The sequence below is a fragment of the Callospermophilus lateralis genome, chromosome 18 (assembly GCF_048772815.1).
Source record: "Callospermophilus lateralis isolate mCalLat2 chromosome 18, mCalLat2.hap1, whole genome shotgun sequence".
Classification (NCBI taxonomy): domain Eukaryota; kingdom Metazoa; phylum Chordata; class Mammalia; order Rodentia; family Sciuridae; genus Callospermophilus; species Callospermophilus lateralis.
Window position 1 is genome coordinate 7,303,467 of NC_135322.1, and position 27,821 is coordinate 7,331,287.

The 27,821-nt window shown below is 51.0% G+C and overlaps 3 protein-coding genes across 4 annotated transcripts; 1 reads left to right on the plus strand and 2 right to left on the minus strand.

Moving 5' to 3' along the window:
• The first annotated feature begins 21 nt into the window (after positions 1 to 21).
• Gys1 (glycogen synthase 1) lies at positions 22 to 16,125 on the plus strand. The gene is made up of 16 exons (XM_076837416.2): positions 22 to 334; positions 1,848 to 2,029; positions 3,715 to 3,906; positions 4,846 to 5,031; positions 5,278 to 5,422; positions 6,134 to 6,251; positions 7,192 to 7,312; positions 7,586 to 7,692; positions 9,232 to 9,291; positions 9,382 to 9,460; positions 11,209 to 11,322; positions 11,582 to 11,708; positions 12,606 to 12,701; positions 13,091 to 13,254; positions 13,991 to 14,071; positions 14,200 to 16,125. Exons 1-16 carry the CDS (start codon positions 217 to 219, stop codon positions 14,518 to 14,520), a joined length of 2,211 nt encoding a protein of 736 aa, XP_076693531.1. The 5' UTR covers positions 22 to 216; the 3' UTR covers positions 14,521 to 16,125.
• A 1,157-nt stretch (positions 16,126 to 17,282) lies between these two features.
• Ftl (ferritin light chain) lies at positions 17,283 to 18,833 on the minus strand. Its single transcript, XM_076838115.1, has 4 exons — positions 18,501 to 18,833; positions 18,177 to 18,323; positions 17,728 to 17,853; positions 17,283 to 17,594 (listed from the first exon to the last, which is right to left on the minus strand). Exons 1-4 carry the CDS (start codon positions 18,600 to 18,602, stop codon positions 17,442 to 17,444), a joined length of 528 nt encoding a protein of 175 aa, XP_076694230.1. The 5' UTR covers positions 18,603 to 18,833; the 3' UTR covers positions 17,283 to 17,441.
• Positions 18,834 to 21,628: 2,795 nt separating this feature from the next.
• Positions 21,629 to 26,843, minus strand: Bax (BCL2 associated X, apoptosis regulator). Of its 2 annotated transcripts, XM_076838292.1 has the most exons (6): positions 26,719 to 26,843; positions 26,088 to 26,139; positions 25,857 to 26,003; positions 25,368 to 25,503; positions 22,299 to 22,403; positions 21,629 to 21,784 (listed from the first exon to the last, which is right to left on the minus strand). In XM_076838292.1, the coding sequence occupies exons 1-6, from the start codon at positions 26,750 to 26,752 to the stop codon at positions 21,680 to 21,682; spliced, it is 579 nt and encodes a 192-aa protein (XP_076694407.1). In that variant the 5' UTR covers positions 26,753 to 26,843; the 3' UTR covers positions 21,629 to 21,679. The 2 variants fall into 2 exon arrangements, with proteins under 2 accessions (XP_076694407.1, XP_076694409.1); XM_076838294.1 differs by lacking the exon at positions 26,088 to 26,139 and having other exon boundaries at positions 26,719 to 26,798.
• Between the last annotated feature and the right edge of the window lie 978 nt (positions 26,844 to 27,821).

A 27,821-nucleotide genomic window follows, 5' to 3' on the forward strand; every position in this document is an offset into this window, starting at 1 on the left:
ACTGCAGGGCCACCACCAAGCTCAGTGACGCTGCGACCGCCTCCTGCCCAGGTCAGAACGCTGCCGGGCGGGGGTGCGGTCGTGCAATAGGAAGCTGGGCGCGTTGCAAGCTTCCCGTCCGACACCCGCTACCCGGCCCCTCACTCTACCTAGTGCATTCCCTGGACACCTCCGGGGTCCCACCTGTGGTCCTCTGAGACCTATTCCGGGCCAGCCATGCCTCTAAGTCGCACTTTGTCCATGTCCTCACTGCCAGGACTGGAGGATTGGGAGGATGAGTTCGACCTGGAGAACACGGTGCTCTTCGAGGTGGCCTGGGAGGTGGCCAACAAGGGTGAGCACATCAGGCGTCCGGGCCCTTGACTAGAAGGGCGGTTGGGGATGAGGGCCCGAAACTCTGACTCGGGGGGCAGAACTACATGAGGGACTCTTGGGTTCTGGGCAAGGCGCCTATGACTCCTGTGTCCTTGGGGAGGGGCTGGAGTATGTCTCCTAGGCCCAGCGAGTGAAAGTGAAGAGAGACTTAAGATGGAAGGAGGCTTCCAGGTCCTAACTGTGTCTCAGAGGAGAGGGCACTAAAATGAAAGCTTCCTGTATCTGGAGGAAGGCTTCCCAAAGACCAGAGATCTGGGTCCTGAACAGGGAAGGAGTGGCTGGGGGGATGGGACTTCTGCATGCAAACCTGGGGAACAGCTAGATTTCAGACCCATGGTCTTGGAGAAAGTGTTCTCTGGGTATAATTCTGGATTGGTGAGAGAGCCACTAGGAGATAGAATGCATGGTTTGTTGTGGGAGCATCTGGGAACCTGGCCACTTGAGAATAAAGATGGGCAGGGGTTGGAGACCCTAATTCTTAGGTGCTAAGGTGGGAGGGAGTTAGAGGCCTGAATGCCTGGGCTTTGAAAGAATCTGGGGCCTGAGACATGGGTTCCTAGGAGTAGTGGAACCCATGGCCTTGGACACATGCGTACTGGGATGGGGAAGGCTGGAAGTCCTAAGTTGGTCAGGGGCTGGGCTCTAGGATGGGAGTGGCTGTGAGCCTGCTTTTCTCTGTCCTTGTCTTCCAAGAGCCTGAGCTTCTAGCTTGGGAGAAAGCTGAGGCTGGAATCTCCAGAAGCTAGGCAGTCTCAGTTTCACTCCTCAGAAGTGTGGGGTCTGAGGTTTGCTTTGCTGGAGCTTGGAGAAAAAAAGGGACAGGGCCTCCCAGCATGAGAGGGGGCTTGTGGACACAGATCCATGTATTGGTAGGGCCTGAACTCCAGGAGGTGAGGATGCCCCTAGGGGGCCCAGACTCCTGGGTTTGAGATGGGATCATGAGGACCAGCTGCATGCCTATGTCCCCAGTCAGGGAGGAGGGACTGGGAGACAGATTTGCAGGGCTCTTGGGGGATAGGGAATGAAAATTCAGGCTTCTCTTAGGTTACTGGAAAGGTGAATAGGGCAATGAGAAAAAGGGTTCTTCCCACTGTGTCTTGAAGCTGATCGAGAATCTAAACCCAGCTCCTGAAAGCCAGGAGCCCACAAACTTGGGTCCCAATGATTCTCAGCCTCTGCCATCCTCAAGCTCCTAGACCCTAATTCCCTCAGACTCTGGAGTCTAGCTCAAGCCCCCTCCTCCTCAGTGTCCTGATCCCAGCCCCCCTTCTCCTTAGACCCAGGAGGACTACCCTCTTGCCCCCTTTCCTCTTGATCCAAGCCTCCAACCCTTATTCCCTCTCCTCTGACTCCAAAGTATGGGCTCCCAGACCCCTCTTGCCCTGAGCTGGAGATCTGGGGTCCCACCCCACCCCAGGTTCCAGACCTATAGACCACAGCTGGGGCCTGCCCTCATGCACTTGGGCCCACAGTGGGGGGCATCTACACGGTGCTCCAGACGAAGGCGAAGGTGACAGGGGATGAGTGGGGCGACAACTACTACCTGGTGGGACCGTACACGGAGCAGGGTGTGAGGACCCAGGTGGAGCTGCTGGAGCCCCCAACCCCGGCCCTGAAGAGGACGCTGGACTCCATGAACAGCAAGGGCTGCAAGGTGGGACATGGCATGGCTGAGGGCAGGAGCCCAGGGCCCTCCCCCAGGGTATAAGCAGAGGATGGAGAAGGAAGGGGCAGGGAGTGGAGAGCGGGAGGCATGGACAGCCAGGCCGATAGGCAGATCAGGATCCCGTGAAGTCCAAGCTGGTGGATCGAGTGTGTTGGTGAATGGATAGACAGATCAATTCAATAAGCCAAGATCCAACAAACCCAGATAGAGAAAGAAAGCTAGACAGAAATACAGCCACCCTGAGGGAGCCCAGGGGAGGTCAGTTTGGGCTAAGGCAAGTGTGCTGGAGCAAGAATCTGGAAGTTGAAGTTCAAAGTCGGCCTCTGCTTGCTGCCTTGTGTGACCTTTGCTAATGAATGTGCTAATAGCATCTACCTTGTAGGGGTGCTGGGAGGGTGAAAAGTTAATAACTATAATGTCTTTGGCATGGTTCCTGCATGAAGGTGGCCCTCTAGTATGAGCAATTATCATCATTGTAACCACCACCGCCATCATCATGACTTATAAATGGCCAACCTGGACAGCGAGGTAGACAAGCTGACAAGGGAGAGAGATGTATACCTTCTAGGTATAGGAGAGAGGCTGCTGGATGCTTCAGAGAGAAAGATAGAATATTGATTAAGAAAGGAGAGGCAGGCAGACAGACCCAGGGGGCAGCGTCTGAGATGAGCAAATCCAGAGACTAAAGAGAGGACGGGAAAGTTCCAGGGCCCTAGGATGAAGACCAAAAGCGAGGCAGCTGTCAGAAGGGACAGACAGGCAAGAGGCTGGGAGGCAGAGGTACAGTGGTTCCTCCACTCTTTAGTCTCTGTTTGGGGTGGGGTCTGGAGTCCAGTCAGGCCGGATTGTGTCCCTAAAGGACCCCAGCACAGCCCAGTCCCTCCCCCAGGGTAGTTGCTCCTAAGAATAGCCCCCCCAGCAAAAGGGCAGACAACAGCTGGGAGGAGGAGGGGCGTCCCAGTGAGGCTCCTGGCAGGGAAAAGCCAGGTTGGCGTTGTTGGGGCAGGATGATTCCTCATCCACTGGCTGGAGGTGTGGCAGCAGGCCCAGAACCAAGGCCACGGTCTCAAGAAAAATGTGGAAGGGCTGAAATGAGACAGCAAGACTCAGAAACATGGAATGGGTAGAAAAATTCAGCCTTGGGGCAGAGAAAGAGGACAGGCAGGGCTAGAAATGTGGCTGCAGACTACAAAGTGGGCCTATGGTCAGAGAGAAGAAGTAATAGGTGACAAATATATGGTGAAAGGGACAGAAACAAGGCAGAGAGGTGGTGTAGAGGTGGCGACAAGAACAGTAAGCAAAGCTTCCAGTGGAAGGAAGTAGTCACAGACAGAAGACAATGGGAGAAAGCATCAGGGTGATTGGTAAGAGAAATGTGGCAGCAGACCCCAAAATAAGGTGGCAGGTAGAGGAAACAAGGCAGCGGGGGCAGAGTCCTGAAGTGAAAGGAGGGAGTGGGGTGGAAGAACGGTAGCAGTTACAGAATCTAACCAAGGGTCCAAGAAATTTTGGAACAGAGGTAGCAAAAGAGTATGGTGGAAATAATTCACAGCAAACAGAAATAAGGCAACGGGTGAGAAGTCAGCAGCAAATACAAAGGATGAGAGAACTGGGCTTGTGCCAGCAGATAGAAGAACTACAAAAGCCCTGAGCTTTCCTGTACCCCATCCCAGGTGTATTTTGGACGCTGGCTGATCGAAGGGGGGCCCCTGGTGGTGCTCCTGGACGTGGGGGCCTCAGCTTGGGCCCTGGAACGCTGGAAGGGAGAGCTCTGGGACACCTGCAACATCGGGGTGCCCTGGTATGACCGCGAGGCCAATGATGCCGTCCTCTTTGGCTTCCTCACTACCTGGTTCCTGGGTGAGGTAGGCCCCACTACTGACCCCGTCTCATGTGGTTCCACCCACGCCCAAAACTACAATGACCATCAGCCCCTGGGCAGAGAATTGGCTTCTCCAGAGGCATTCTGGGAATTGTAGGGTTTTGGGGGTTTTTTGTTTGTTTGTTTGTTTGTTTTGCAGTGCTGGGGATTGAACCCAGGACCTTGTGCATACAAGGCAAGCACTCTACCAACTGAACTGTATCCCCAACCCCTGTAGGTTCTTGATTCCAAGAATTAACTTTGACCTGTGGGGACATAGACATCCAGGGGCCCAGCCTCTTTGCCCAGAGACCCAAATTGCCAATCCTAGCTGCATTTACTCCAGTTTTCTCAGTAAGGGCTGGCCCTTAGGAATCCTGGGAGTTGTAGTTCTCTAATCCAGTATTGTCAAAACTGAAGTACTCAGATGAGGACCTGGATGCTTATGGCTCCCCAGCCCACCTAAGAACCAGTAATCCTGGTTCTGTCTCCTGTCTAGTATTAAAACCTCAAGAAACTCAATTTCCCATGCCCAGGGACAAATAATTTAGGATCTGCCTACCTAAGGCATTCTGAGAGTTATAATCCTTTTGTTACTGTTGAGTGTTCATCCTTGACTGAGATAAGGGGTCTCCAGGAGTTGTGCCTAGAACTTGGAACTTTAGTCTTCCTAATTCAGCCTTGCCAACCTTATAAAATGGCAAAAAAAAGGAAAAAGAAAAAAAAAAAAAAACCCAGCCCCCATCAGTCTCTCGGGGATGAGGCCAGCTGGTCTGATTGCCTTGAAGCTTACAATTCCTTGTCCTGTAGGGATTGCAACCCACTCTGTGCAGCAGTGGTACTGGAGTTACCTTTCCCTTGCTTTTTTGTCCATGTTGGGAACTGCCAACTCCTTTCGTGATATACACAGAGACACAGTGACCCTATCCCTCTTGCCCCACAGTTCCTGGCCCAGAATGAGGAGAAGCCACATGTGGTTGCCCACTTCCATGAGTGGTTGGCAGGCATTGGGCTCTGCCTGTGTCGTGCCCGGCGGCTGCCCGTGGCCACCATCTTCACCACCCATGCCACTCTGCTGGGGCGCTACCTGTGTGCTGGTGCTGTGGACTTCTACAACAACCTGGAGAATGTGAGCTGGGGGTGTGGTAGCAGGTGGGGACTGCAGGTATCTCAGGATGGCCCAAAGCTCTAAGAAGCCCAAGGGGATCAAGCTTCTTCCTCTCCCAGAACCTGAGTCCAAGTCCCCAGATCCCTCCTCCCTTAGACCCAGGAGTTCAGGTGCCAGCCCCACCCCCAAACCCCAGGACCCTGGAGTCTTAGACCTCCAATCCTGTGCCCAACTTCCCTAGCCCATCTTCCTTCTTTTCCTGCCCAGTTCAACGTGGACAAGGAAGCAGGTGAGAGGCAAATCTATCACCGCTACTGCATGGAACGGGCAGCAGCCCATTGTGCTCATGTCTTCACTACTGTGTCTCAGATCACCGCCATCGAGGCTCAGCACCTACTCAAGAGGAAACCAGGTAGGGACTGGGTTGGGGTCCCTAGACATGAATGAGGTAGGCGACTGTCAATGCCAAGGCCAGTACCACTTTTTAACAAAGAACTGAGAACTACAACTCCCAGAAGGCCTTGGGATTGGGGTGATGATCTGTAAATGAAGCTGTCTGGCTCTGTGTACCCCAGAAACTAGTGGGAATTGTAGTGTCTCTGATAGTAATTTCTGAAATGATAAAATTCACCAATTGGCTTCTGAAAGGAAATGCAGGGTTAGTAGACTTCATTTGGGGAAAAAATTAAGTTGGAACTGGGCTTTCTTCCCAGATCTTAGTATCCATTCTCAATGAGTATGGAGTGAGAACTTCCATTCTCAGAAGGCCTTTGTCTGCCTAGCTCCAAATGTTCCTGAAATTTTGTCCCAGGAGCTGATGGGGGTTGTAATTTTTCATTGATATGCCTTAATTTCTGAGGAGAGGAGATGGCTGGATCCCTGAAAGATTTTTGAAGGTTGAGAGCATATCCTGGAAGAAGCAAGCCATTGGGATACTTAATTATTCCCATTTCAGGGTGGGATAAGGGAAAAACAAAAAACTACAACTCCTAAGTATTAAAAAAAAGAAAAAGAAAGAAAGAAAGAAAAAGAAAAGGAGGCTTTCATTTATTCATCCAAAGACATTAATCTGAATGAAAACAAATGAAGAAATGAAACATGGGACCTTCTCCCCCAATCCCAGATATTGTGACCCCCAATGGACTGAATGTGAAGAAATTCTCCGCCATGCATGAGTTCCAGAACCTCCATGCTCAGAGCAAAGCTCGGATCCAGGAGTTTGTACGAGGCCATTTTTATGGGTATGTGGGCCAGGTACCTAGGTCTTAAGAGAACAGGAGCTAGGATCAGGACTCCTGGATCTGAGGAATCCTGGGGCAGCTAGTTCCTGAGTTCTAGAACAATGGCCTGAGTCCTGTAGGGATTGCAACCCACTCTGTGCGGTAGTGGTAATGGAGTTACCTTTCCCCTGCTTTTTTCCCATGTTGGGGACTTAAAGGAGCTCCCTAACTAAGGAAAAATACAGCCACAACTCCCAGGAGGCCTCATGGTGCTTCTGCATTGGCTAAAAAATTCTTTTCAGCCAGGTGCCTTAGCACATGCCTGTAATCCCATTGGCTCAGGAGGCTAACACAGGAAGATCACAAGTTTGAGGACAGCCTCAGCAGCTTAGTGAGACCCTGTCTTAAAATAAAAATAAAAGAGAGCCAGGTGCAGTAACATACATCTGTAATCCCAGTGACTCAGGAGGCTGAGGAAGGAGGATCATGAGTTCAAAGCCAGCCTCAACAACAGCGAGGCACTCAGCAACTCAGTGAGACCCTGTCTCTAAATGAAATGTAAAAAAGGGCTGAGAAGGTGGCTGATTGGCTGAGTGGCCCTGAGTTCAATCCCTGGTACCCCGCCAAAAATTAATTAAAGTAAAAGAGGGCTGGAATACAGGCACTGTGGTGCATGCTTGTAATCCCAGTGGTTTGGGAGGCCAGTGCAGGAGGATTACAAGTTCAAAGCCAGCCTCAGCTACTTAGTGAGGCCCTAAGTAACTCAGCCAGACCCTGTCTCAAAATAAAAAAATTAAAATGGCTGGGATGTGGCTCAGTGGTAGAGTACCCCTGGGTTCAGTCCTAGTACTAGGGAAAAAAAAAATTGCCTTTGCCCCTGTAGCTTCTGGGATTTGCATTTTCAAGAACACGACTAGAGGGTGAGAGTCCTGGGCTTTATCCTGCTATATTACTTCTCTAGGCACCTGGACTTCAACTTGGACAAGACCTTGTATTTCTTTATTGCCGGCCGCTATGAATTCTCTAACAAGGGGGCTGACGTCTTCCTGGAGGCATTGGCCCGGCTCAACTATTTGCTCAGAGTAAGGCCTCAGCTATGAAGGTGCAAAGGGAGGATGCGAAAATGATTGGAGAACAGAGACCAGGCAGATAGATGGGCTTAGGGAAACCCATGTTGGGGAAGCAGGGTGTAGAGACCCAGAAAGATCAAAGGCTCAGTGGGGACAATAACCTTGTCCTATAATTCTTAGCAGGAAGAGGCACGGAGGGTTGTAGAGGTGCTGGGGAGTGGCAGAGGGTGGCTGGCCCCAGCTCTCCCCATGTGATCCCAGCCTTCCTCCTTTTCCTCATCTCAGGTGAATGGCAGTGAGCAGACAGTGGTCGCCTTCTTCATCATGCCAGCTCGGACCAACAACTTCAACGTGGAAACCCTCAAGGGCCAAGCCGTGCGCAAACAGCTTTGGTCAGCAGCCCTCTGCTGGGGAGCCCTGTCAGCTTCACTCCAAGCCCTGAGCTTTAGGCCCAGTGTTTCTCCGGGAGTCTTAGTCTTGCTCTCTGTAACATGATCAACCTGCCCCACCAGTTACTAGTGAAATCACTGCTTAAGACACCTCCAGGGAGCAGTGGCTCACACCTGTAATCCCAGCAGCTCAGGAGGCTGAGGCAGGAGGATGATCATAAGTTCAAAGCCAGCGTCAGCAACTTAGGGAGGCCCTAAGCAACTCAGTGAGACCCTGTCTTTAGTTAAAATATTAAAAAGGGCTGGGGAGGTGGCTCAGTGGTTAAGCTCACTGGATTCAATCCCTAGTATAAGGAAAAAAATCCTCGAACTCAGAAAGAATAAGAAGTCATGGATGGAAGAGTGTAACAACATGAGCAGGGCACTGATATCAACCCGGCAAGGTTCCACTCATACCACTGACCGTCACTGGCTTTGTGAATCGAGGCAAACCACTGTCCCTCCCTGAGCCTGTTTCCTCCCCTGTAAAACCCATTCATTCATTCACTGGCCATCAGATATTCACTAAGCATCTTCAAGGTGCCAGGCCCTGTTCCTGCCAGTGTCTGGGAACACAGCTGTGAGCAACAGAGATGAAATCTCTGCCCTTATGAGGATCATGTTCTAGAAAATCCTATGGAAAGTGTGCTATCAAAACAGTAAAGCAAGGGCTGGGGATAGAGCTCAGGTGGTAGAGTACTTGCTTCGCATGCACAAGGCCCAGGGTTCAATCCCTGGCACCACAAAAACAAAACAAAAAACAGTAAAACAGGACTGGGATATGAAACAGGGTTGTCAGGGTTGTGAGGACAGATGACATAGACTTTGCCATTGGGCAGAGACGATAAGCCTGTGTGTGTCTGGGGAACTGCATTTCAGGCATGGGAACAGCAAGTGCAAAGGCTCTGGGGATATTTGAGAAATGGCAAGGAGGCCAGGGAGGCTGGAGCAGCATATCCTAGGGAGGCAGGAAGAAAATGTGACTACAAGTATGGGAAGGATTGCAAGCAGAGCTATCCAGTGGGGCTCTGTGCTGACTTTGTTTGTGCGCCTGAACATACCTTTCTTAGAATCTTCCTTTTTTTTTTTTTTTTTTTTTTTTTTTTATAAAATGGGGCTTAGCATTGCCTCCTCCAGGCAAGTACAAGTCCTAATAATAGCTGACATTTCTGGAAGGCTCAGAGTGTGCTGGGCACTGTGCACTTTTTGTCTTGACCTCCTCAAGTCTTCATTGCTAACCTCTGAGGTTGGTTCTATATTTATCCTCATCTGATAGATGAGTCACTGAAGTCAGAGAGGAAAGGCCACCTGTCCCTGGCCACACAGCTGATACAGGGCATAAGGAACCCGAGCCTTCCAGGGCCTGTTCCCTGGTCCCCATCCTCCATCCTGGAGCCCCAGGGCATGGCTTTTCTGCCCAGACTTCAGTTTCCCCACTGTCCCTAAAGCCTGACAATAAATGGTCTCTGGTGCTATCTGATGTTGTTGCTCTGCTCCTTCCAGGGACACTGCCAACACAGTGAAGGAGAAGTTTGGGAGGAAGCTTTATGAATCCTTATTGGTGTGAGTACCAGGTCCTTGCTTTGTATTCTTCAGGGCCCTGACCCCTCTTGTCACCTCATTCCCATGTGCATGTCCCCACTCACCTTTCAGGGGAAGCCTCCCAGACATGAACAAGATGCTTGACAAGGAAGACTTCACCATGATGAAGAGGGCCATCTTTGCCACACAGGTATGGTTTGGACCCCTGAGCAGAGACAGCCATTTTCCAGCAGCCCTGAAGGCCTCTTGCCATGTTATTTCTGACCGCAGAGATTGCTGGGAGTTCTTCTTTCTTTAGTGATTCTTTTTTTTTTTTTTTTTAAAGAGAGAGTGAGAGAGGAGAGAGAGAGAGAGAGAATTTTTTGATATTTATTTTTTGGTTATCGGCGGACACAACATCTTTGTACGTGGTGCTGAGAATCGAACCTGGGCCGCACGCATGCCAGGCGAGCGCGCTACCACTTGAGCCACATCCCCAGCCCCTTTAGTGATTCTTTATTGAGGGATCAATTCTGAGGTCCACAGAAAGGTGTGAGGTGACAGGTAGAATTTCAATTCCCAGAGGCACTTTGGGAAGGCTATTTTCAGTGACTTATTCTGCAGGGCAGGGAGCAGTTGGGAGTTGTGGGGTTTGTTTTAGTTTTGACTTCTGGGAATTGTGGTTCCTTTGGGCTCCTGTTAGGGATGAGGAGGGGATTCTCATAAGAAAACTACAACTCCTGTGGTTAGTGGATGAAGGGTAAAAGGGACATTCAGAGAGTCAAGATGGCTGCAGAAGAGAAATTACAACTGCCAGCTGCCTGTGGGCCTTACTGCATATGGTCTCCCCCTCTGTCCCTAGACATTGCTGGGAGTGGTGGTTTTGTTGGGCCTCTTTGGGATGGATCCCAGAGGTCAGCTAAAACCCCTAGCATTCCCTGAAGAACATTGAAAGCTCAGGAACCACAGTTTCTTATCCCATTGTCTATGGCTTAGTCCCCACACACCCCCAAGAGTTGTATTTTCTTTCATACACGAATTTGATGGAATTAGGTGGATGGAAAACCTTGGAGAGAGTTATCAGTTACAAAATGAGAACTACAACTCCCAGCAGCCCCTGGGACTTTTCTGCAACATGGATTGCCCTCACCACAGAGGATTCTGGGAGTTAAGAGTTTTTTAATTCCTTGAGTCAAGGGATTTTGATACCTGTGGTTAGGGTTAGTGAGTCTGGGGACTGGAACCTAGACAATTACATTACACAAACTGATATGAACTGCTTTTGGCCAAATTATAATTTCCAATGTCCTTAAGGTAGCACACCTTATTCAGGCATTGTTGCTTACAGAGGGATGCTGGGAGTTGTAGTTTTTTTGGGGCCTCTGGAGTCAGTAAGCTGAAGGTGAGTAGAAACTTTAAATGAGACACGATTCAACAGTTACAAAGAATTATCCATCCCAGCAACCTCTGGGGCTTTGTAGTCATTCTAACTTCTTTTTGATGCTGTGACTTCTGGGAATTGTGGTTCCTTTGGGTTCCTGTTAGGGATGAGGAGGGGATTCTCATAAGAAAACTACAACTCCCAGCTGTCCCAGAAGTTTGCTACATTATTGACAGTCTCTTCCCCATTGACTGGGAAAGTTATATTTCAGTTTCTTTTAAAGTCAGAGCCAAGAGCACAGAACCAGATAGTGATAACTCTCCATAGTCCCTGGGCATGTTGAAACTAACTCTGCCTCAAAAAGAGCTGGGTATCACAGTTCTTTTGACTCATGGTAGTTAAGGAAAGACCCTTTACAGATAGAACCAAGAAGGAACCTATAAGTCTCTTGGGTTTGTTACCCCATGGCCTGCTGGGCATTGTGGTTTCCTTGGATCCCTGGGGTCAACATGGCCCATAGAGAAGTAGGAAGCCCTCTGTTCCTTCCCTGATCCTCGCCCCCCTTGTGGCCCCTACAGCGGCAGTCTTTTCCCCCTGTGTGCACCCACAATATGCTGGACGACTCTTCGGACCCCATCCTGACCACCATCCGCCGAATTGGCCTCTTCAACAGTAGTGCTGACAGGGTGAAGGTGAAGACACTGTCTAGGGGTGGGTTTACAGGGGGAGGGGGTCGCACCCCAGTTGTCAAACTCCCAATTTGTCTAGTTTATCAAAGGCATCACTGTGTTTAGAAAAAACCCTGGCTTCTGAGGCAAACAGACTTAGGTTTAAATCTTTGTCTTGTCAACCACTTGCTGTGTGGCTTTGGACAAGTGTTTTACCCACTCTGGGTTCCCAGGAAGTATCTACATAAGATGCTTGGGCTAAGCCCTTCTTTTTCACTGCCAGGTGATTTTTCACCCAGAATTCCTCTCCTCCACAAGCCCCCTGCTCCCTGTGGACTATGAGGAGTTTGTCCGAGGCTGCCACCTTGGAGTCTTCCCTTCCTACTATGAGCCTTGGGGCTACACACCCGGTGAGTGCAGCAGGTAGGGGGCAGCATAGTTCTGGGGTCTTGTTCAGATCTGGCATGATCTTGGGGCAAGGCACCAGCCCTCTCTGAACCCATTTCCCTCCTTTGCAAAACAGGAACAATGGTAACAGTCTGTTCTGCTACAGCATGTCTTTTCGTAATGCTGTAGTTCATGTGACTCAAAACTAGATGACAATGTCAGTTTCAAGTGGATGTCACTGCTCTGATTTCCCCTAATATGCCAAATAACAGCATCGAGTCACAACTGACTAACAACTAAGTGTAGTATAATTTTCTCCTGAGTTGCCTGTTTTTCCAGCTTATAGAGGTTTTTAGGAACACTTCTACATAAGAATTACAATACTCCACAAATATATTAAGGTTGAGTTGTCAAACAAAGCATAGTAAGTGCTCTGCACAAGAGATATTAACAGCGAGAAACCTTCTACTGCCTGTCAAAACAGACTATAAAGCTGCTGCCTATAATCCCAGTGGCTCAGGGGGATGAGGCAGGAGGATGGCAAGTTCAAAGGCAGCCTCAGCAACTTAGGCTCTAAGCAACTTAGTGAGACCCTGTCTCTAAATAAAATATATGTGGCTCAATGGTAGAGAAAATGACGGACTTTTGTCTAGAGTAAGTGTTCAATAAATCTTCATCTCTCAACTTAAGACTTTTCTGCATTCTGAGTCCTTGAGGCAAAAGAATTCCTTTTTCTGCGTTTCAGCTTCTGCACTGAGAAGCGGGGAGAGTATAGCCTACTGCTCAGCGCCTTTGTGCGGGCTCTGTGACTAGGCACTTGGTTTGGGCGCCGGTAGAGGGCGCCATTGAGGCTTTTATTGCAATTGAGAGGGTAGGCGTGAGAGGGAAGCTAAGTGGACCTTTCTCACACCTTCTTGCAGCTGAGTGCACCGTTATGGGCATCCCCAGTATCTCTACCAACCTCTCTGGCTTCGGCTGCTTCATGGAAGAGCACATTGCAGATCCCTCAGCTTACGGTCAGCACCCAGGTCCCTGAGGATTAGAGAAGAGTGATGGAGAGTTAGGATTCCTGGATCCCGGGCAGGAGGGAATGTGAACTCTTGGGTCCCCGGGGGAGGAGGGGTCCTAGTGCCACAGAATCCTGGGGAGGATGAAGGTCTTCCCAAACCATTTTTAAAACCCACCTCTGTGGCACACACCTGTAATCCCAGCAGCTAGGGAGGCTGAGGCAAAAAGCCAGCCCCAGCAACTTGGTGACACCCTTTCTGTTAAGGGCGGGTGGGAATACACACACACACACACTGGAGAAGATATGGCTCAGTGGTTAAGAGCCTCTGAGTGCAATCCTCAGTACAAGAAACGAAACAAAACAACAACAACAAAAACCCTGCCCTGGCCTCTGCAGGCATCTACATCCTGGACCGTAGGTTCCGAAGTCTGGACGATTCCTGTTCGCAGCTCACCTCCTTCCTCTACAGCTTCTGCCAGCAGAGCCGGCGACAGCGCATCATCCAACGGAATCGCACGGAACGTCTCTCTGACCTTCTGGATTGGAAATACCTAGGCCGGGTATGACCCCCCCCACACACACACACCCTTTCCCTAAACACAGCTTTCCTCCTTTTCTAGGTGAATCAACCTCTGCTAACTTGATTCTTGGGTACTGCAGCCTCAAAAAGTTGGTGCAGGTGGTAGGATCTCCTACTCCTCCTGCTTCTGACAATTGATGCCCCTTTAAGAAATTTGGGGGCTGGGTTGTGGCTCAGTGGTAGAGCACTCGCCTAGCATGTGGGTTCGATTCTCAGCCCCGCATATAAATAAATGAATAAAATAAAGGTCCATCAACAACTAAAAATATATAAAAGAAAAAAAGACATTTGGGCTGGGGATGTAACTCAGTGGTAGTGGAGTGTGTGCCTAGCTTGAGCTAGGACCTGGGTTCAATCCCCGCACCTCAAAGAGAGTCAGAGGATGGAGAGGGAAAGGAGAGGAAGAGGAAAGAGGGGCGGGGGGGAGAAAAAAAAGTCAGCCTAAGTAATTTAGCAAGACTCTGTCTCAAAAATGAAGAGCGCCCCTGCGTTCAAGCCCCAGTACCGGAATTTAAAATAATAATAATAATAATGAGCTTCAGGAGGAAGAACCTGGGTTCAGAGTTCTCATTTGCATAGGGGTGTGGCCAAGCCAGAAAGATGGATATTTGCATAGAAGCATTCTGGAAGGTGGGGGCAAGTGTTCATCTACATTAAAAGGTGTCAGGGTCTGGCTCCTGCGTCTCTTGACACTTCCTCCCCTTCTTTACCCCAAGTACTATATGTCTGCACGCCACATGGCGCTGTCCAAGGCCTTCCCAGATCACTTCACCTATGAGCCCCACGAGGCGGATGCGGTGAGTGGATCCGTGCTTTCTGCTGAGCCAGGAGCTGGAGAGCTGGGCCGGGCGAGGCTGGGGGTGGGGTGTCTTTCTGGGGCCTTTGCTCACTCTGGTCTGTTGTGCCCACACTCATGGGTATGCAGACCCAGGGGTACCGCTACCCACGGCCAGCCTCGGTGCCGCCATCGCCGTCACTATCACGACACTCAAGCCCACACCAGAGTGAGGATGAAGAAGAACCTCGAGACGGGCCACTTGAGGAAGAGCGTTACGATGAGGATGAGGAGGCTGCTAAAGACCGGCGCAACATCCGCGCACCCGAGTGGCCTCGCCGGGCCTCTTGCACCTCCTCTACGGGCGGGAGCAAGCGCAGCAACTCAGTGGACACTGCGCCCTCCAGCTCAATCAGCACGCCCAGTGAGCCCCTCAGCCCTGCCAGCTCACTGGGTGAGGAGCGCAACTAAGCCTCCACTCCACGCTCCCTGCCTGTGTCCCTCCTCCAAGGAGTGGATGCAGGGGGCGTTGTTTCTGAACCCCACTCCAGATCCTGAGTGGTGTCCACCCTATGTGTGGACCACAGCCCAGTCCCTTCTGCCATACACTCCAGCCCCTCCAACTCCACCCTCGGAGTCCCCACACTCCAAAATCCACAATGCTGTGCCTTTCTTGGATTTCAGGATGCATTATCTGTACCCTGGAGTCCCTCAGGCTTGAGCTGGGTCCCAGAGGCCTGGAATCTGCCATTATTCTGCCATGGTGCCAGAGGTTTTAGGAAAACTGGCTTGTTGTTTTCCAGGCCAAGTCTCCTAGTGCCCTTTGTGGCTTGCAAATTTTACAGCGTACAGAGCATGCCATGCTCAGGCCTGGCCTGAGGACCACCAAGTGCTGTAAACCATATGGTATCCCTGCTAATGGGACCCTTTCAGGGACTTAAGGTAACTGAAAGCCAACTGTCCTCCATTTCAACTCAGAACTTGGGTTTCAGGGTGGACTCATGCTCTATCCCTCTCTGGTGTCCATTTCTGCCTCCACCCCTGCTCCTGTCAACCCCCACACTTTGGCCAAGCCAGGGGTGGCAGAACCGCTTGGTTCCTCGTTCTTTCTAGAGCACATGCTGATGTGGTCTAGATACCTTTCTGGTCTTTCCTGGACCAGATCCCACTCCTTCCCTGAGTCTGAGCTCTCCTCGGTGTCTAGAGATTCTTTCTCTCCCCTCCAGAGAATCCCTCTGCTGAGCATAACCCTTACCCCCAGCTGCCCCAACTGCTCAGCCCACCATGAAACCACTGGGTTCTAGGTCCCAACTGCTGAATCTGGAGCCTTACCACTGTGCTGCATCCTGGTCCCTTTCCCCTGATCTATAACTGAGCCCACTGGGTTCTAGAAGCCCCACATTTACCTCAAGGGACTTCCATCCCCAAGCTGTGCCCTGCCCCCAGCTTTGGTGAAAGGGAGGGGCCCCTCACGTGTGCTGTGCTGTGTCTGAAGCACTACTTGGTTTGCAGTTGGGAGGGGGAAGCTGGAAGGGTGTGATTAGAGTGTGCCAGAGATGAAAAAAATACATCTGTATTTAAGAATTCCAAGTATGGTCAGTCATCAGCACTTGGTAGACCTCACTCCTGACTCCCCCAGACCTCATGATCTTAGTCCCTGCTCTGCCCTCCTCCATGGTCACTTATCTCATGCTGTTGTAGCAATTTGGATTGCTGTTCTAAGATTCCAGTGTTGTTCAAGGAAGTACATCTGACTGCTTAGCTGGGACTTAATTTGCAAGTGGCACAAATGGCAAGTGATCTTTGGCATGAAGGGGCTCTGTGACAGAAGATCCACACGGCAGCCATGAGAACCATTCAGTTCTTTAAATTAAATTAAATGTGGTTTATCAGTAATACTGATCAGAGGCAAGTGTTCAATGGCCAAGTGTGTGGTCCATGGCTGTCCTAGTGGTCATCATAGATGGATGGATTGGCTTTGCATGTTTCCAGGACTCTATGGTTTCTGTACTTTGGCCTCATTGTCCTCTGGATGCCTCTATTTAAAAACAAACTTCTTTTTTGTTCTAATCTTCACTAGGCCATATGTGCATCTCTGAGCCAATCACTACTCGGGAAACTAGAAAACTCCAATTGCTTTGGATTTGGATATGTTTCCAAATGTAATAGCCTCTGTTACAGTCATGCAATTCCCTTCTCCCTCACGAGTGGCCATGAAAGCGTGATGACAGCAGATAAAACACCACCTACTTAAGATGCCTCTTCTACCATGAAAGGTGGCAGGGGTCAAAACTGACACAGCAGTTTTGTGGCTTGGCCCCAGCAAATGCCAAGTCCTCTTTTAAGCTTCTTCAGTTGCCACTTGGATAAGTGGACCCACGTCTCACATTCTATTTCAGTGCTGAGCCCGAAACCCCTAGCTCAACCTCTTAAGCATCATGTCTACCCAGCTGCTCAGATTCATCTGATAATTCTTATGTGTGCATCTTGCGGTTTTATTTCAGCATGGGCCAATATTATCTCCAAGGTGTAGAAAATAGCCTTTGGAGATGACACCCAGGTAATGGCCTTAATTTGCCCATATAAAGGGGTCAATAATTATACTTGTCTCCCATTTTTTTTTTTTTTTAAATCAGGGATTAAACCCAGGGGCCTTAACCATTGAGCCACATTCCCAGCTCTTTTTATTTTTTGATACAGGGTCTCAAAAAGTTGCTTGCAGCCTTGCTAAATTGCTAAGACTGACCTCAAACTTGTGATCCTCCTGCTTCAGCCTCAGAGCCACTGGGATTTGTCTTCAATTTCTAAGATCTTGGTCTGATACCTAACCTCTATTACAGGAACTGGGGGTATAGCTCAGAGGTAGAATTCATATCTACGACTGCCAGACACTAGAAAAAAAGCTGACTGAAGCAGTGCAGGCCAGTAATCCCAGCAACTCCTAGTTTGATGCAAGCCTGGAGGATTCTGCAAGACCCTATGTCCAATTCCTACTCCGACACATGGTCAGGTGGTGTTCTAGCAGTATCTGCTTCCAGCTACCAACCCCAGGTCTATATGTTAAGACTCCTTGCAGGCTGGCTTCTGGCAGGGGCAGTTAACATTGAGCCAGACAGCCTTGACTGCAACATACCCAACAAATGGAATCCTGCCTCAGAATAGATAAGAACAAACAAAGAAGTTGCAGTCTCTTATCTATTCTGTTGAGAACAGACACACACAAAACCATCAGATGCTGGAAAAAGCTTTAATTTTTATTTGGTCCAAGGTTTGGGAGGGGCTCCATGGTGGTTAAAAAGCTGCCGAGGGGTTAGAGGGAGAGGCTCAGGCCAAAGCCCTGATGCCAGGAGATGCAAAGGAGCCCCATCAAAGGCCACTGTACTCCAGGGCCTCTAGTCATGCTTGAGGGTGAGTCTTTCGAAGAGATACTCGCCCAGGCCAGCCTGGGGGCCCGCCAGACGGTGGAGGTTAGTCAAGTGGTCCCCCATCTTCTTGATGAGCTTCACCTCCTCATCAAGGAAGTGGTTCTCCAGAAAGTCACAGAGCTAGGAGAGAGAACAGGAGAAATTAGAAGTCCAATTTCTGGAGAAGAGGGAGAGCCGCCTCTGCTAACAAAGGCAGATGTGGGAACGAGGCTTAGGAGTTATTTGCCCAGGCAAAAGACAGGGGAGTACTTACATGTGGGTCTGTGCGGGTAGAACCCAAGGCATGAAGATCCAAAATGGCTTGGTTCAGGTTCTTCTCCAGTGCCAAGGCAGCTTCCATGGCGTCCAGGGTGTTGCCCCACTCATCTTGAGAAGGTTTCTGAAGAGAAGACAAACATTTCAGATTGGCCACCCATCCCTCACCCCCACTACAACTCCCAGCAGTTGCCGAGGATCAGGGATCTGACCCCCAGAGCTTTGCATTCATCACCCCCCGTTTCTAACAGCTACTGGTCCCCAAAACCTGGACCTAGACCCCAAGCGGCCGGTACCGTGGCGTCTGGGGGAGTTCTCAGCGCCTCCCGGTCCTCGACAATAAACCCGCACAAGACCCAACTCGACCTCCCATAACCCCCACAACCCCTCAAAGGGCGCGCACGGCCTCCAGGGAGTTGTAGTCCGCTCTCCACACGCTGTATTTACCTGCACGTCCTGGAAGAGGGCGCGGCCGCCGCGCTGGTTTTGCATCTTGAGGAGACGCTCGGAGGCCTCGCGCTTTTCCTCAGCCAACTCGCGGAAGAAGTGGCCCACGCCCTCCAGAGCCACATCGTCACGGTCGAAATAGTAGCCCTGCGGGAAGACATGGAGAAAGCTAGGGTCGCCACGAGGCGACACCAGCCCTGCGGACTCCGCCCTCCGAGTTCCAGAGGAACAAAGAAGGCTGGCGCATGCGCAGAGGCCAGAGGTGCGCAGTTAGGGGAAACTTGGGCCGACGGCGCCCCGGGTCCCCTCACCAGAAACCCTTACCAGAGAGAGGTAGGTGTAGGAGGCGCGCAAATGCAAATTAACCAGGCGGTTGACGGCAGCCTCCACCTCGGTGGAATAATTCTGACGAATCTGGGAGGTCATGGTTGGTCGTCAAGAAGGAGCTAACCACAAAAAACGGAGTTGGCTGGTCCTGGAAGCAGGTCCTGGGCGAGCAGATGGTCCCGGAGATTGCAAATGGAGATCAGATTGGAAGGCGGTTGGAAGCTGGAAGAAAAGGGAGTCCCCGGCTCTGTTCCGTCCAAACACTGTTGAAGCAAGAAGCAGACCCGTGGGACCTCCAGGCTCGTTGGTTGAGGTTGCGGGCAGGGCGGCTTGCTTTATAGTGCGCTGGCTCTGGGAGGTGGGGCGTTTAGGGCGGGAGGTCCGCCAATCTGCGCGAGCGGGAGGCGGGGCCTGAAGGCCGGGCCTGACCAATGAAAAGCAGAAAGGAGTTTAAGCCCCCGCCCGGGGGTGGGGAAGTCACGCGCCTGGAGCGCTTGGCTGTTGTGAAATAGGGGAGGAGGGGTTGGGGGAAGGGATCCTGGGAAATAAAGGCTTCAGAGGGTCTTTCAGGAAAGAGGGAGATTAATGAAGTGATGACTGAAGTCTTGGGGTGTCTCAAGAAACAAGTCGGCTTCTAAGGTTGTTTCTGAGAAAGTGGTTCTTTCTGGTGTCCAAAAGAGGGGGTACCTCAGAGGTACCAGGGTACCTCCAGTTGCCTGGGGTTTGCTCTGCACAACAAAGGGTCTCCAAGTTTGGAAGGCAGTGAGGTGGTATTTTGGGGACCCTGGGGATCTTTGAGAAATGGGGTGGGAAATACCTGGAACCCTTGGATTTTCACTGGGAGGGTCGCATTCATGATAGAAGTCGGTGTTGCTACCAAGCCCTCCAGGGGACTTTAAGCCCTTTAAGTGATCTACAAGATGGGAAGGGCAGGTTTTTTTGTTTTTGTTTTGTGGGGGTCGTGTGGGTGCGTGTGTGTGTGTGTGTTTCTGGAATCCTAACGGGCGTTTTGAAAAGGTGGAGCAACACGTGGAAGGCGAGCCAGCCCTTCGGAGTCCTGAGTAGACTGGGCCTCTTGGAGCAATTTCCCGGCGCAGTATCTTATTGGGATTAGAGATATGGAGAGGAAGGAAATGACTTGCTCTTTGGGGTGGTCTCTCTGGGACTGGCTTTCCTTGGGGACTGTTCTACAGGGAACTCCAGAGGCTCTGAGCATTCGTTGCCCTGGAACAGTGTCTCTGAACTTGTCCAAGAGTCTTCCCTGACACCTGCTCCTTCAGTCACAAAGCACAGCCTGGGTCCTGGAGGAACAAGGTCTGAGGACCTACAGATAGGATGTCTATCTTTGGTCAAACATACTTTTTGAAGTGTGCCCGGTTCATGTTGATAGGACTGGTTCATACCAGGACCCTGATCTTGGAGTAGAGAACTTGACCATAATGCAGGAGCCCTGGGAGCTGAAGCCACTTGGCGCGTGGGTGAGCGCTCAGGGCCTGCTTTGCAGTCCTGAAGCAGTAGAAGCAGCCCAAGCAGGGTAGCTGACATTGGGATCCCAGATATGGGGGCCAGGCAGGTATCGGTCCTCAAGGGGCGTCTGGGCGGGCGGCCAGGCGAGAGCACTGCTGAGTCATGCTGAGCTCAGCGCGGGAAGGGGCTCCGCGGCGCACGGGGCGGGGCGGCTCGCTGACCTCATCTCCTCCGCGGGTTCTGTCCTTGTGCTTGCGACCCTCACAGAAAGGCCTGGTAGAACCAGGTCCGGCCTCCTACACCACACTGACAGAAACCTGTGCACTGTCCCCAGGTCTTATTTTCTGTTCTCTTGATGCTCTTTCCTGGGGATCCTGCTTGTGGTTACCTTGTCCTGTCTCTCTGGTTGGTGGCTGTCTTCCCTCATATCTTTCCCCTGACTTGGTGTCTATGGGGAGAGTCAGTGCCCAGGGCGCCAGCTTGATTGCTGGTTACTCATTGACCGCATTCAGACCTCAGCCTGATGACCTTTAGCCTCAGGCAGGCCCAGGCGTGACACCTGCAAGGGGCCTCCAGGTGGAAGAGGGGCTGAAACAAAGGTGATGGGAGGAAGACAGAAAACTTGGGGTTCAGATCTTGGGGTGGGGAGACACAGACCCAGAATACTGACTCCCCTAGGGTGGGTCCCACTCTCTCTCCTTACTCCCCAGTGCCTCTGCTGTTACTATTTGATGGCCATACTGGGGATTGAACCCAGGGGCACTTTACCACTGAGCTACATCCCCAGTTCTTTTTGAGATAGTGGCTCTCGCAAGTTTGCTGAGGCTGGCCTCAAACTTACAATCCTCCTACCACAGCCTCCTGAGTTGCTGGGATCATAGGTGTGCGCCTCGCCACCAAACCCCAAGTGAGGGTCCAACTTGTGTGCTACCTGGAAGTTGAGGACCAGGAGGGCCCAGGGAGTCACTGGGCCAGCCCCAGGCTCTGCTGCCTCAGCCTCAGTCTGTGTCAGCCAGGTCCCAGTCCCATGCACCTCCACAGCCATGTTTTAGAGGTCTGGGTTTCTCCCTTAAACCCCCATCTGTCTCCCAACCTCCAGTAGCTTTCCCACAATGCCCCAGAGTCCTCCAGTCCTTTGTCCCTTCCACTGTATTCTCCACTTCAGTAAACTGGCAACTTCCTGGGCTCCCAGTTGTGAAACCTCAGGCCAGGAGGAAGGCCCCCTTGCGCTCAGACCTTGACCAGCACTGGTCTGTCAGCACATACTTCACCCTGGGTCACCACAGGCAGAATCATGGGGCAGCTTTGGTTCCTCTTAGGACTTCAGGCTCCTAGACAACAGGAACTGGGGGACTGACTCATCCCTAATCCAGATAGCACTGGGCACCCCCAGAGAAAGAGGAGAGTGGAGAACACGCAAGTCCCGGCACAGACACCTCCAGGACAGTGGCTAGAGGGCTAAGGAGGCCAGGCAGTTAGGCAGCCTGCACCCTGATGCCAGCCAGGAAGGCTGCTGGGCCAGTGATGTAGAGACACCAAAGTGTGGCCTAGAAGGAAGTTTATTGTCCCCCACCTCCACCAGGCCACTTTTCCCCACCCCTCCCAATAATTACAAAAGTAAGAAAAATGCCTACACCCCCCAATCCCCATTCCTCCCCCCAAAATGCTATAATTTATGCAGAAAAGACAGTCCAAGGCAGCTGGTGGCCTCAACCCATCTTCTTCCAGATGGTGAGTGAGGCGGTGAGCACTCCGGCCACAAAGATGGTCACTGTCTGCCACGTGGGGGTCCCAAAGTAGGAGAGGAGGCCATCCTGGAGACAGAGACATCACTTCAGGAACTCAGCAAGGTCAACCTCTGGACCAGCATGTGGGCCATCAGGGAGACTGAGAACAGAGGGTATGAGTGGGGACATGAGCCTAAAATGGGGGCTGGGGCTAGGGCTCAGCAGTAGAGCCCTTGCCTGGCACGTGTGAGGCACTGGGTTCAATCCTCAGCATCACATAAAAATAAATAAATAAAAGTCATCGTGTCCATATACAACTAAAGAAAAAAAGATGGACGGTGGGTATTAAAGACCTTGGTCAAAGGATCATCAGTGAACTTGAGGGACTCCAGAGCAATGGGAAGGCACGAAAGCAAGAATCCAGTTACGGGCCAGAGTGGTCAGCGGGTTCCAGAAGAAATGGACTGATCTACACGTAAAATGTTCTAGACCAGACCTGATGATGTGAAAAGGGGAAGGGAAGGGGTACCCTGGGGCAGGGGGCGGGCCCTCAGGAGGACCTAAAGGTCCCAGAGGAGGGAGGTGTTGATAGGTGTCTCACCCAACCACCCTGATCTTGAATCCAGCCCAGTAGCCGCTCTCGGAGGAAGTCCAGCGTCCAGCCCATGATGGTTCTGATCAACTCTGGCACCTTGGTACACAGGGCCTGCAGAGAGTAGGGTGGGTGTTAGGGACTAGCCCTGTCCCCAAGCCTTCTTTCTTTTCTTTTTTTTTTATATTTATTTTTTAGTTTTTGGCGGACACAACATCTTTGTTTGTATGTGGTGCTGAGGATCGAACCCGGGCCGCACACATGCCAGGCGAGCGCGCTACCGCTTGAGCCACATCCCCAGCCCATCTTTTTTTTTTTTTTAAGAGAGAAAATTTTAATATTCCCCCAAGCCTTCTTTCTCAATTCTCTGTCTACCCTGGCAGCCTCTTCTCCCATAAAGTCAGTTTCATCAATTGTGAACTAGATTATATCACTGTCAACTATCCTGCTCATGAACCCTCTGTGGCTCCCCAGTGCCCTCAGGATAAAGACTGAAAGACACAGCTAAGCCCACAAATCCCTGTGTGAAGGGTCTAACTTGATCTCATTCCACTTTTTGGCTTTTCTGTGCCTCACTGACCACTAGCTTCCTTCCATTTTATTTACTTATATTTTTTGGTACTGGGGATTGAACCCAGGATCTTGTACATCTCAGGCACGCGGGCAGCACACTACCACATAGCTGCATCGGTAGCAATTTTTTTTTTTTTTTGGTACTGGGGATTGAACTCAGGGACACTTGACCACTGAGCCTCATCCCTAGCCCTATTTTGTATTTTACTTAGAGATAGGGTCTCACTCAGTTGCTTAGATCCTTGATTTTGCTGAAGATGGCTTTGAACTTGCAATCTTCCTGCCTCAGCCTCCCAGGCTTCTGGGTTACAGGGGTGCACCACTGCGCTGGCCAGGTGGTCCATTTTCACTTGCATCAAACTCTTCCATTTCAGGACCCTTGCACATGCTGATTTTTCTGACTGAACCAGGCTCAACCAGTGAATTCTCACCCCTCAAAACTCAGCAGGCAGGGAGGCGAGAGGAAAAAGGGAGGCAGCTGGGAATGAAATGAACTAAATTATGTTGTATGCATATGACTATATAACAAATCCCATTGATATGTATAATTATAATGCATCAAAGTATTAAAAATGAAAAACTTAGGCCAAATGTCACTTCCTGAGAGCTTTTTCAGACCAGGTCAGAACCTCCTCTCACCCACCACCCACCTGGCTCCATCCAGACCCAGGACATGTCCTCCACCTCCCTGAACCTCCCCTTCCCAGCCTTTATCTGGCTGCTTCTCTCCTGTTGTCCCCAGCCCAGTATGATACCAACTGCTGTCCCCTTCATTTCCAGTATTCGGTGCCCATCAGCTCGATCTTGAAAACACATCAAGGGACTGGGGATGTAGCTGAGTGATACTGTGTGATTCTCCATGTGTGAAAACACATAAAGGCCTAGGTTCCATCCCCAGGACTAATACACACACACTTCAGAACGTATGAGCCATATCATAAACAGACAAGGTATATATTATATCTCATCTACAAATGGAAAAACTGAGACCTGCACTATACATAGATCCTAAGTTGAGAATAGAGAAATTCTTTTGAAATAGAGAAACTATTTGATTCAAGGATGCAGAATCTGTAATCTCAGCAGCTTGGGAGGCTGAGGCAGGAGGACCACAAGTTCAAAGCCAGTCTCAGCAATTTAGCAAGGCCCTAAGCAACTTAGCAAGAACCTGTCTCTAAACAAATAAATAAACAAACATAAATAAATGGGGCTGGAGATGTGGCTCAGTGGTAAAGCACGCCTGGGTTCAGTCCCCAGTACCAAAAAAAAAAGCATCATGAAATACACTTTCCCAGCTCCACAGCAAACACACACCTAGGGCCAGGGCAGTCATCTTCAGGGTACCATCACAGGTACCACCTACCAGTGTCCCTGCCTTGGCCTTTATACCTTATAAATCTTTTTCTTTTCTTTTTTCACTTTTTGAGGTGCAGGGAATTGAACTTCATACATGCTAAGCAATCTCTCTACCACTGGGCTATACTCCAACCACCATAATTCCTATTCCTTTCCCCCACCCCCACCCCCAGTACCGGGGAGAGAACCCAGGAACTCTACCACTAAGCTTCATCCCCAGCACTTTTTGTTTTTTATTTTAAGAACAGTCTCACTAAGTTGCTGAGGCTGGCCTCAAACTTGTGATCCTCCTGCCTCAGCCACTGGAGTCTCTGGGATCACAGGAGTATGCCATCATACCAGGCCTTAATTCCTTTTTTGACCCACAATGGCCAGGATAATTCACTGGGCTCCTCCTGCCAATATTTTATTATGAGACTCTTCATAGAAAAAAATTAAAAGAATTTCAGAGTGAGCAGCCAGATGGCAGCAACCTAGATTTTACAATTAACATTTTTGCTATACTTGCTTAGGATAACCTCTTAAATTTATGAATCAGGTTTTCTCACTGCCTTATTTAAAACCGATCACTCCTTTGTCATTCAGAGTAAAGTTGTTTACAGTAGCCCATAAGACTGCACACAATCTGCCCCTGCCCAAATCCACCCTCACTCCCACCTCACTATTCTAATAGCAGTGGCCTCCTTGCTACATTCAACATACCAGGCTTGGTCCTACCTCAGGGCCTTTGCTTATTGTTTCTTCTATCAGATGCGTCTTCTCCCTGATCTTTATATATCAAAGCATCCTTTTTGTCATTCCCACATTGGATTCAATGACACCTGCTCTTGAAGGTCTTTCCTGGCTACTTTCCTCAATCACATCAGCCCACATTACTCTGCCTCATCATGTGTCATACAACCTGAGCTCCATGAAAGCAGGGACCCAGCTTACTTTGTTCAGGGCTGTGGCTGGGGGCTGAGTAAAAGGCCCAGCATACAGTAGGCATAATGCATTTTTCTTGAATGAATAAAAGGTACTCTCAAGTCACATTTATCTCTCTCCTTTCCCTCTGTGGTCACTGGGCCATGGCAGGGGTTGACCCCATGATTCCCAGGTCCTCAAATCTGAGGTAAGCATTCCTGGACTCACTGCCATGCAGCTGCCCACCTTGAGCACCAGTTTGCTGGCAAAGTAGAAAAGGGCGACAACCCGGCCCCAGTTGAAGTTGCCGTCAGCAAACATGTCAGCTGCCACTCGGAAAAAGACCTCTCGGGGGGAGTCTGTGTCCACAGCTGCAATCATCCTGCAGGAAAGAGGAGTATGGATGCTGGGGAGGCAGGATCTGGCAGAGGGTAGAAGTTACAGCATCCACCCCATACTGAAGTCAAGTAAACTGAGACTCCAGCCAGTCTGAAATGGAAAGCACAGGCACATGGGGGCTGGGGACGGAACAAGATGGAACATTTAGGAAGGAAGGAAAAATGACTCCCTAAAGGAAGCTTTCAAGATGGAGTGAGTGGCTGGGAATGTCTGAGTTGAGTGGTGCAGCCGGGACTCTTAGTTCCTATGGGGGAAACAAGGGTATGGGGCTGTGGTTCCTAGGTTATGCAACAGGAGGAGACCCTTAGCTCAACTCTGGGTCCCCAGGAATCACACCTCTGAAGCTCCATGTTACTGTCTAGTTCATCACCGATGCGCTTCAGACACTCGCTCAGCTTCTTGGTGGAAGCATCCTGGGGCGCCTGCTCCAAGGCCAGCTCTGATGTGTCCCCCCCCATCCGACCTGCTCGATCCTGGATGAAACTATATGAAAATGGAGAGAGTGCAGAATCAGAATGGAGTGTCACTCCTCAAATCTGCTCCACAATAATCAGACCTCAAACTCACCCCTGAAGCAAAAGGGCCCCTGTCTTCATGATCTGCTCAGAGCTGGTGGGCCCTAGAGGAGAAAGGAGGGAAGAGGTGCCTGGACTCTTGGGTCCTAGGGGATCAGGACACTGGGATGGCTCACGGTCCCTGAGGGAGGGCAGAGCTGAGGGCCCTGGACTCCTGAGTTCCTGGCAGATAAAGTGACTGGGAGACCAGCAAGTGAGTCTCTCAAAGAGAAATAAGTAGGGAGCCTGGGCCTGTGTCCTACATTCTTCCGGGAAAGGAGGCTGGGGGAACACTCAAGGCATCCAGACCCCTAGCCTGAGGGGGCAGAAGTGAGACCCGTCCCTCCCGGCGGGCCAGAGGCAGGAAGTGGTGCCCGCGACAAGCCCGGGCCTGCCCGGGGGGCTTGGGTTCTAGGATCCGCAGGTTTGGGGGATCCGAGAGCGCCAGGAAGGAAGAGATCGGGGCGCGGAGGCCAGCTAGCCGGGAAGCTCCGAGGAGGGAGGGGGCAGGAGGCTGGCAGCGCCCGATCTGGGAGTTTGTGTCCCCGAGTGCTAGGAGATCGCCTGGCCCCAGGCCGGCGGCAGGATCCCTGGCCAGCCGGCAATGGGACTCGCCCTCCTCCCCAGCCTGCATCCCGCCTCACCGCCTCCTCTGGGCTGCTCCCCGGACCCGTCCATCACCGCCACCGCCGCCGCCGCCTCTCGCCGGGTCCGCCCGGGCGGCTGCAGCGCGCTCTAGTCACGTGAGCTGCCCGATGAACGTGCGTCCTTCACGTGGCCGCCCCGCAAAATGGCCGCTGCCCCGCAGGGCGCTGATCACGTGACGGTATGTATGGGGGCGTGGCCTGTGTCACGTGGCTCGCCGGCACCGCCCATTAAGAGCTGGCCGTGGTACCACTCCACTCGCCACAGTTGCCTGCATTGGTTCATTCAGGCACGGTTTTCAGAAGTTGCGGGGAGAGTTTGCGCCCCCCGCACCGCAGAACAGCAAGTGCCAAGGTCAGAGGCCGGAGTAGCGTGCATCCAGGCAGAAGTTGAAATGACTTAAGTCCTGCGAGTCCTTACGTCTTCGGTGAAAATTAAAGGAATATGAAGTTCAAAAAGTGGCAAAAACTGAACGATGATAACAGATCTCGGGGTATGGGAAGATCAGACCTGTCCATGCCCCTGGGTCTCTGCATAGGGTAGCTCACAACCTGGCAGTTGGCTTCTTCATCAAAGTGAACAAGTGAGTAAGAGAGGAAAAAGTCCAGGGAGGACCAAAGTCATTGTCTATTATAACTGAACCGTGAAAGGAACACCCTCTCACTCATGCCTTCAAAGAACTATCAGTAGGCCTGGTGCACTCACACAGAAAGGGGGTTACACAAGGGACTGTACCCCCTGCTACTAAGAAGTTAGACATTGCCTAGGGCACAGACTTAACCCTCAGAACCAAAAAACTTAAAAAGAGAGGAAACAATATACAGTGTGCTATGTGGCTAGGATGTGATATTTAATAAATTAGGTATATTGTATGTGTGTGCTTGTGACACTGTGGGTTTGAACCCAGGGACATTCTGCCATTGAGCTACATCCCCAGTGTATGTGTGTATTTTTTTTTTTTTTTTTTTTTTTTTTTTTGAGATAGGGTCTGACTAACTTACCCAAGCTGCCCTCGAACTCGTGGTCCTCCTTACTCAGCCTAGTAGTTGGGATTAAAGGCATCTTTGACGTGACTGTGTGTGTGTATGTGTGTGTGTGTGTG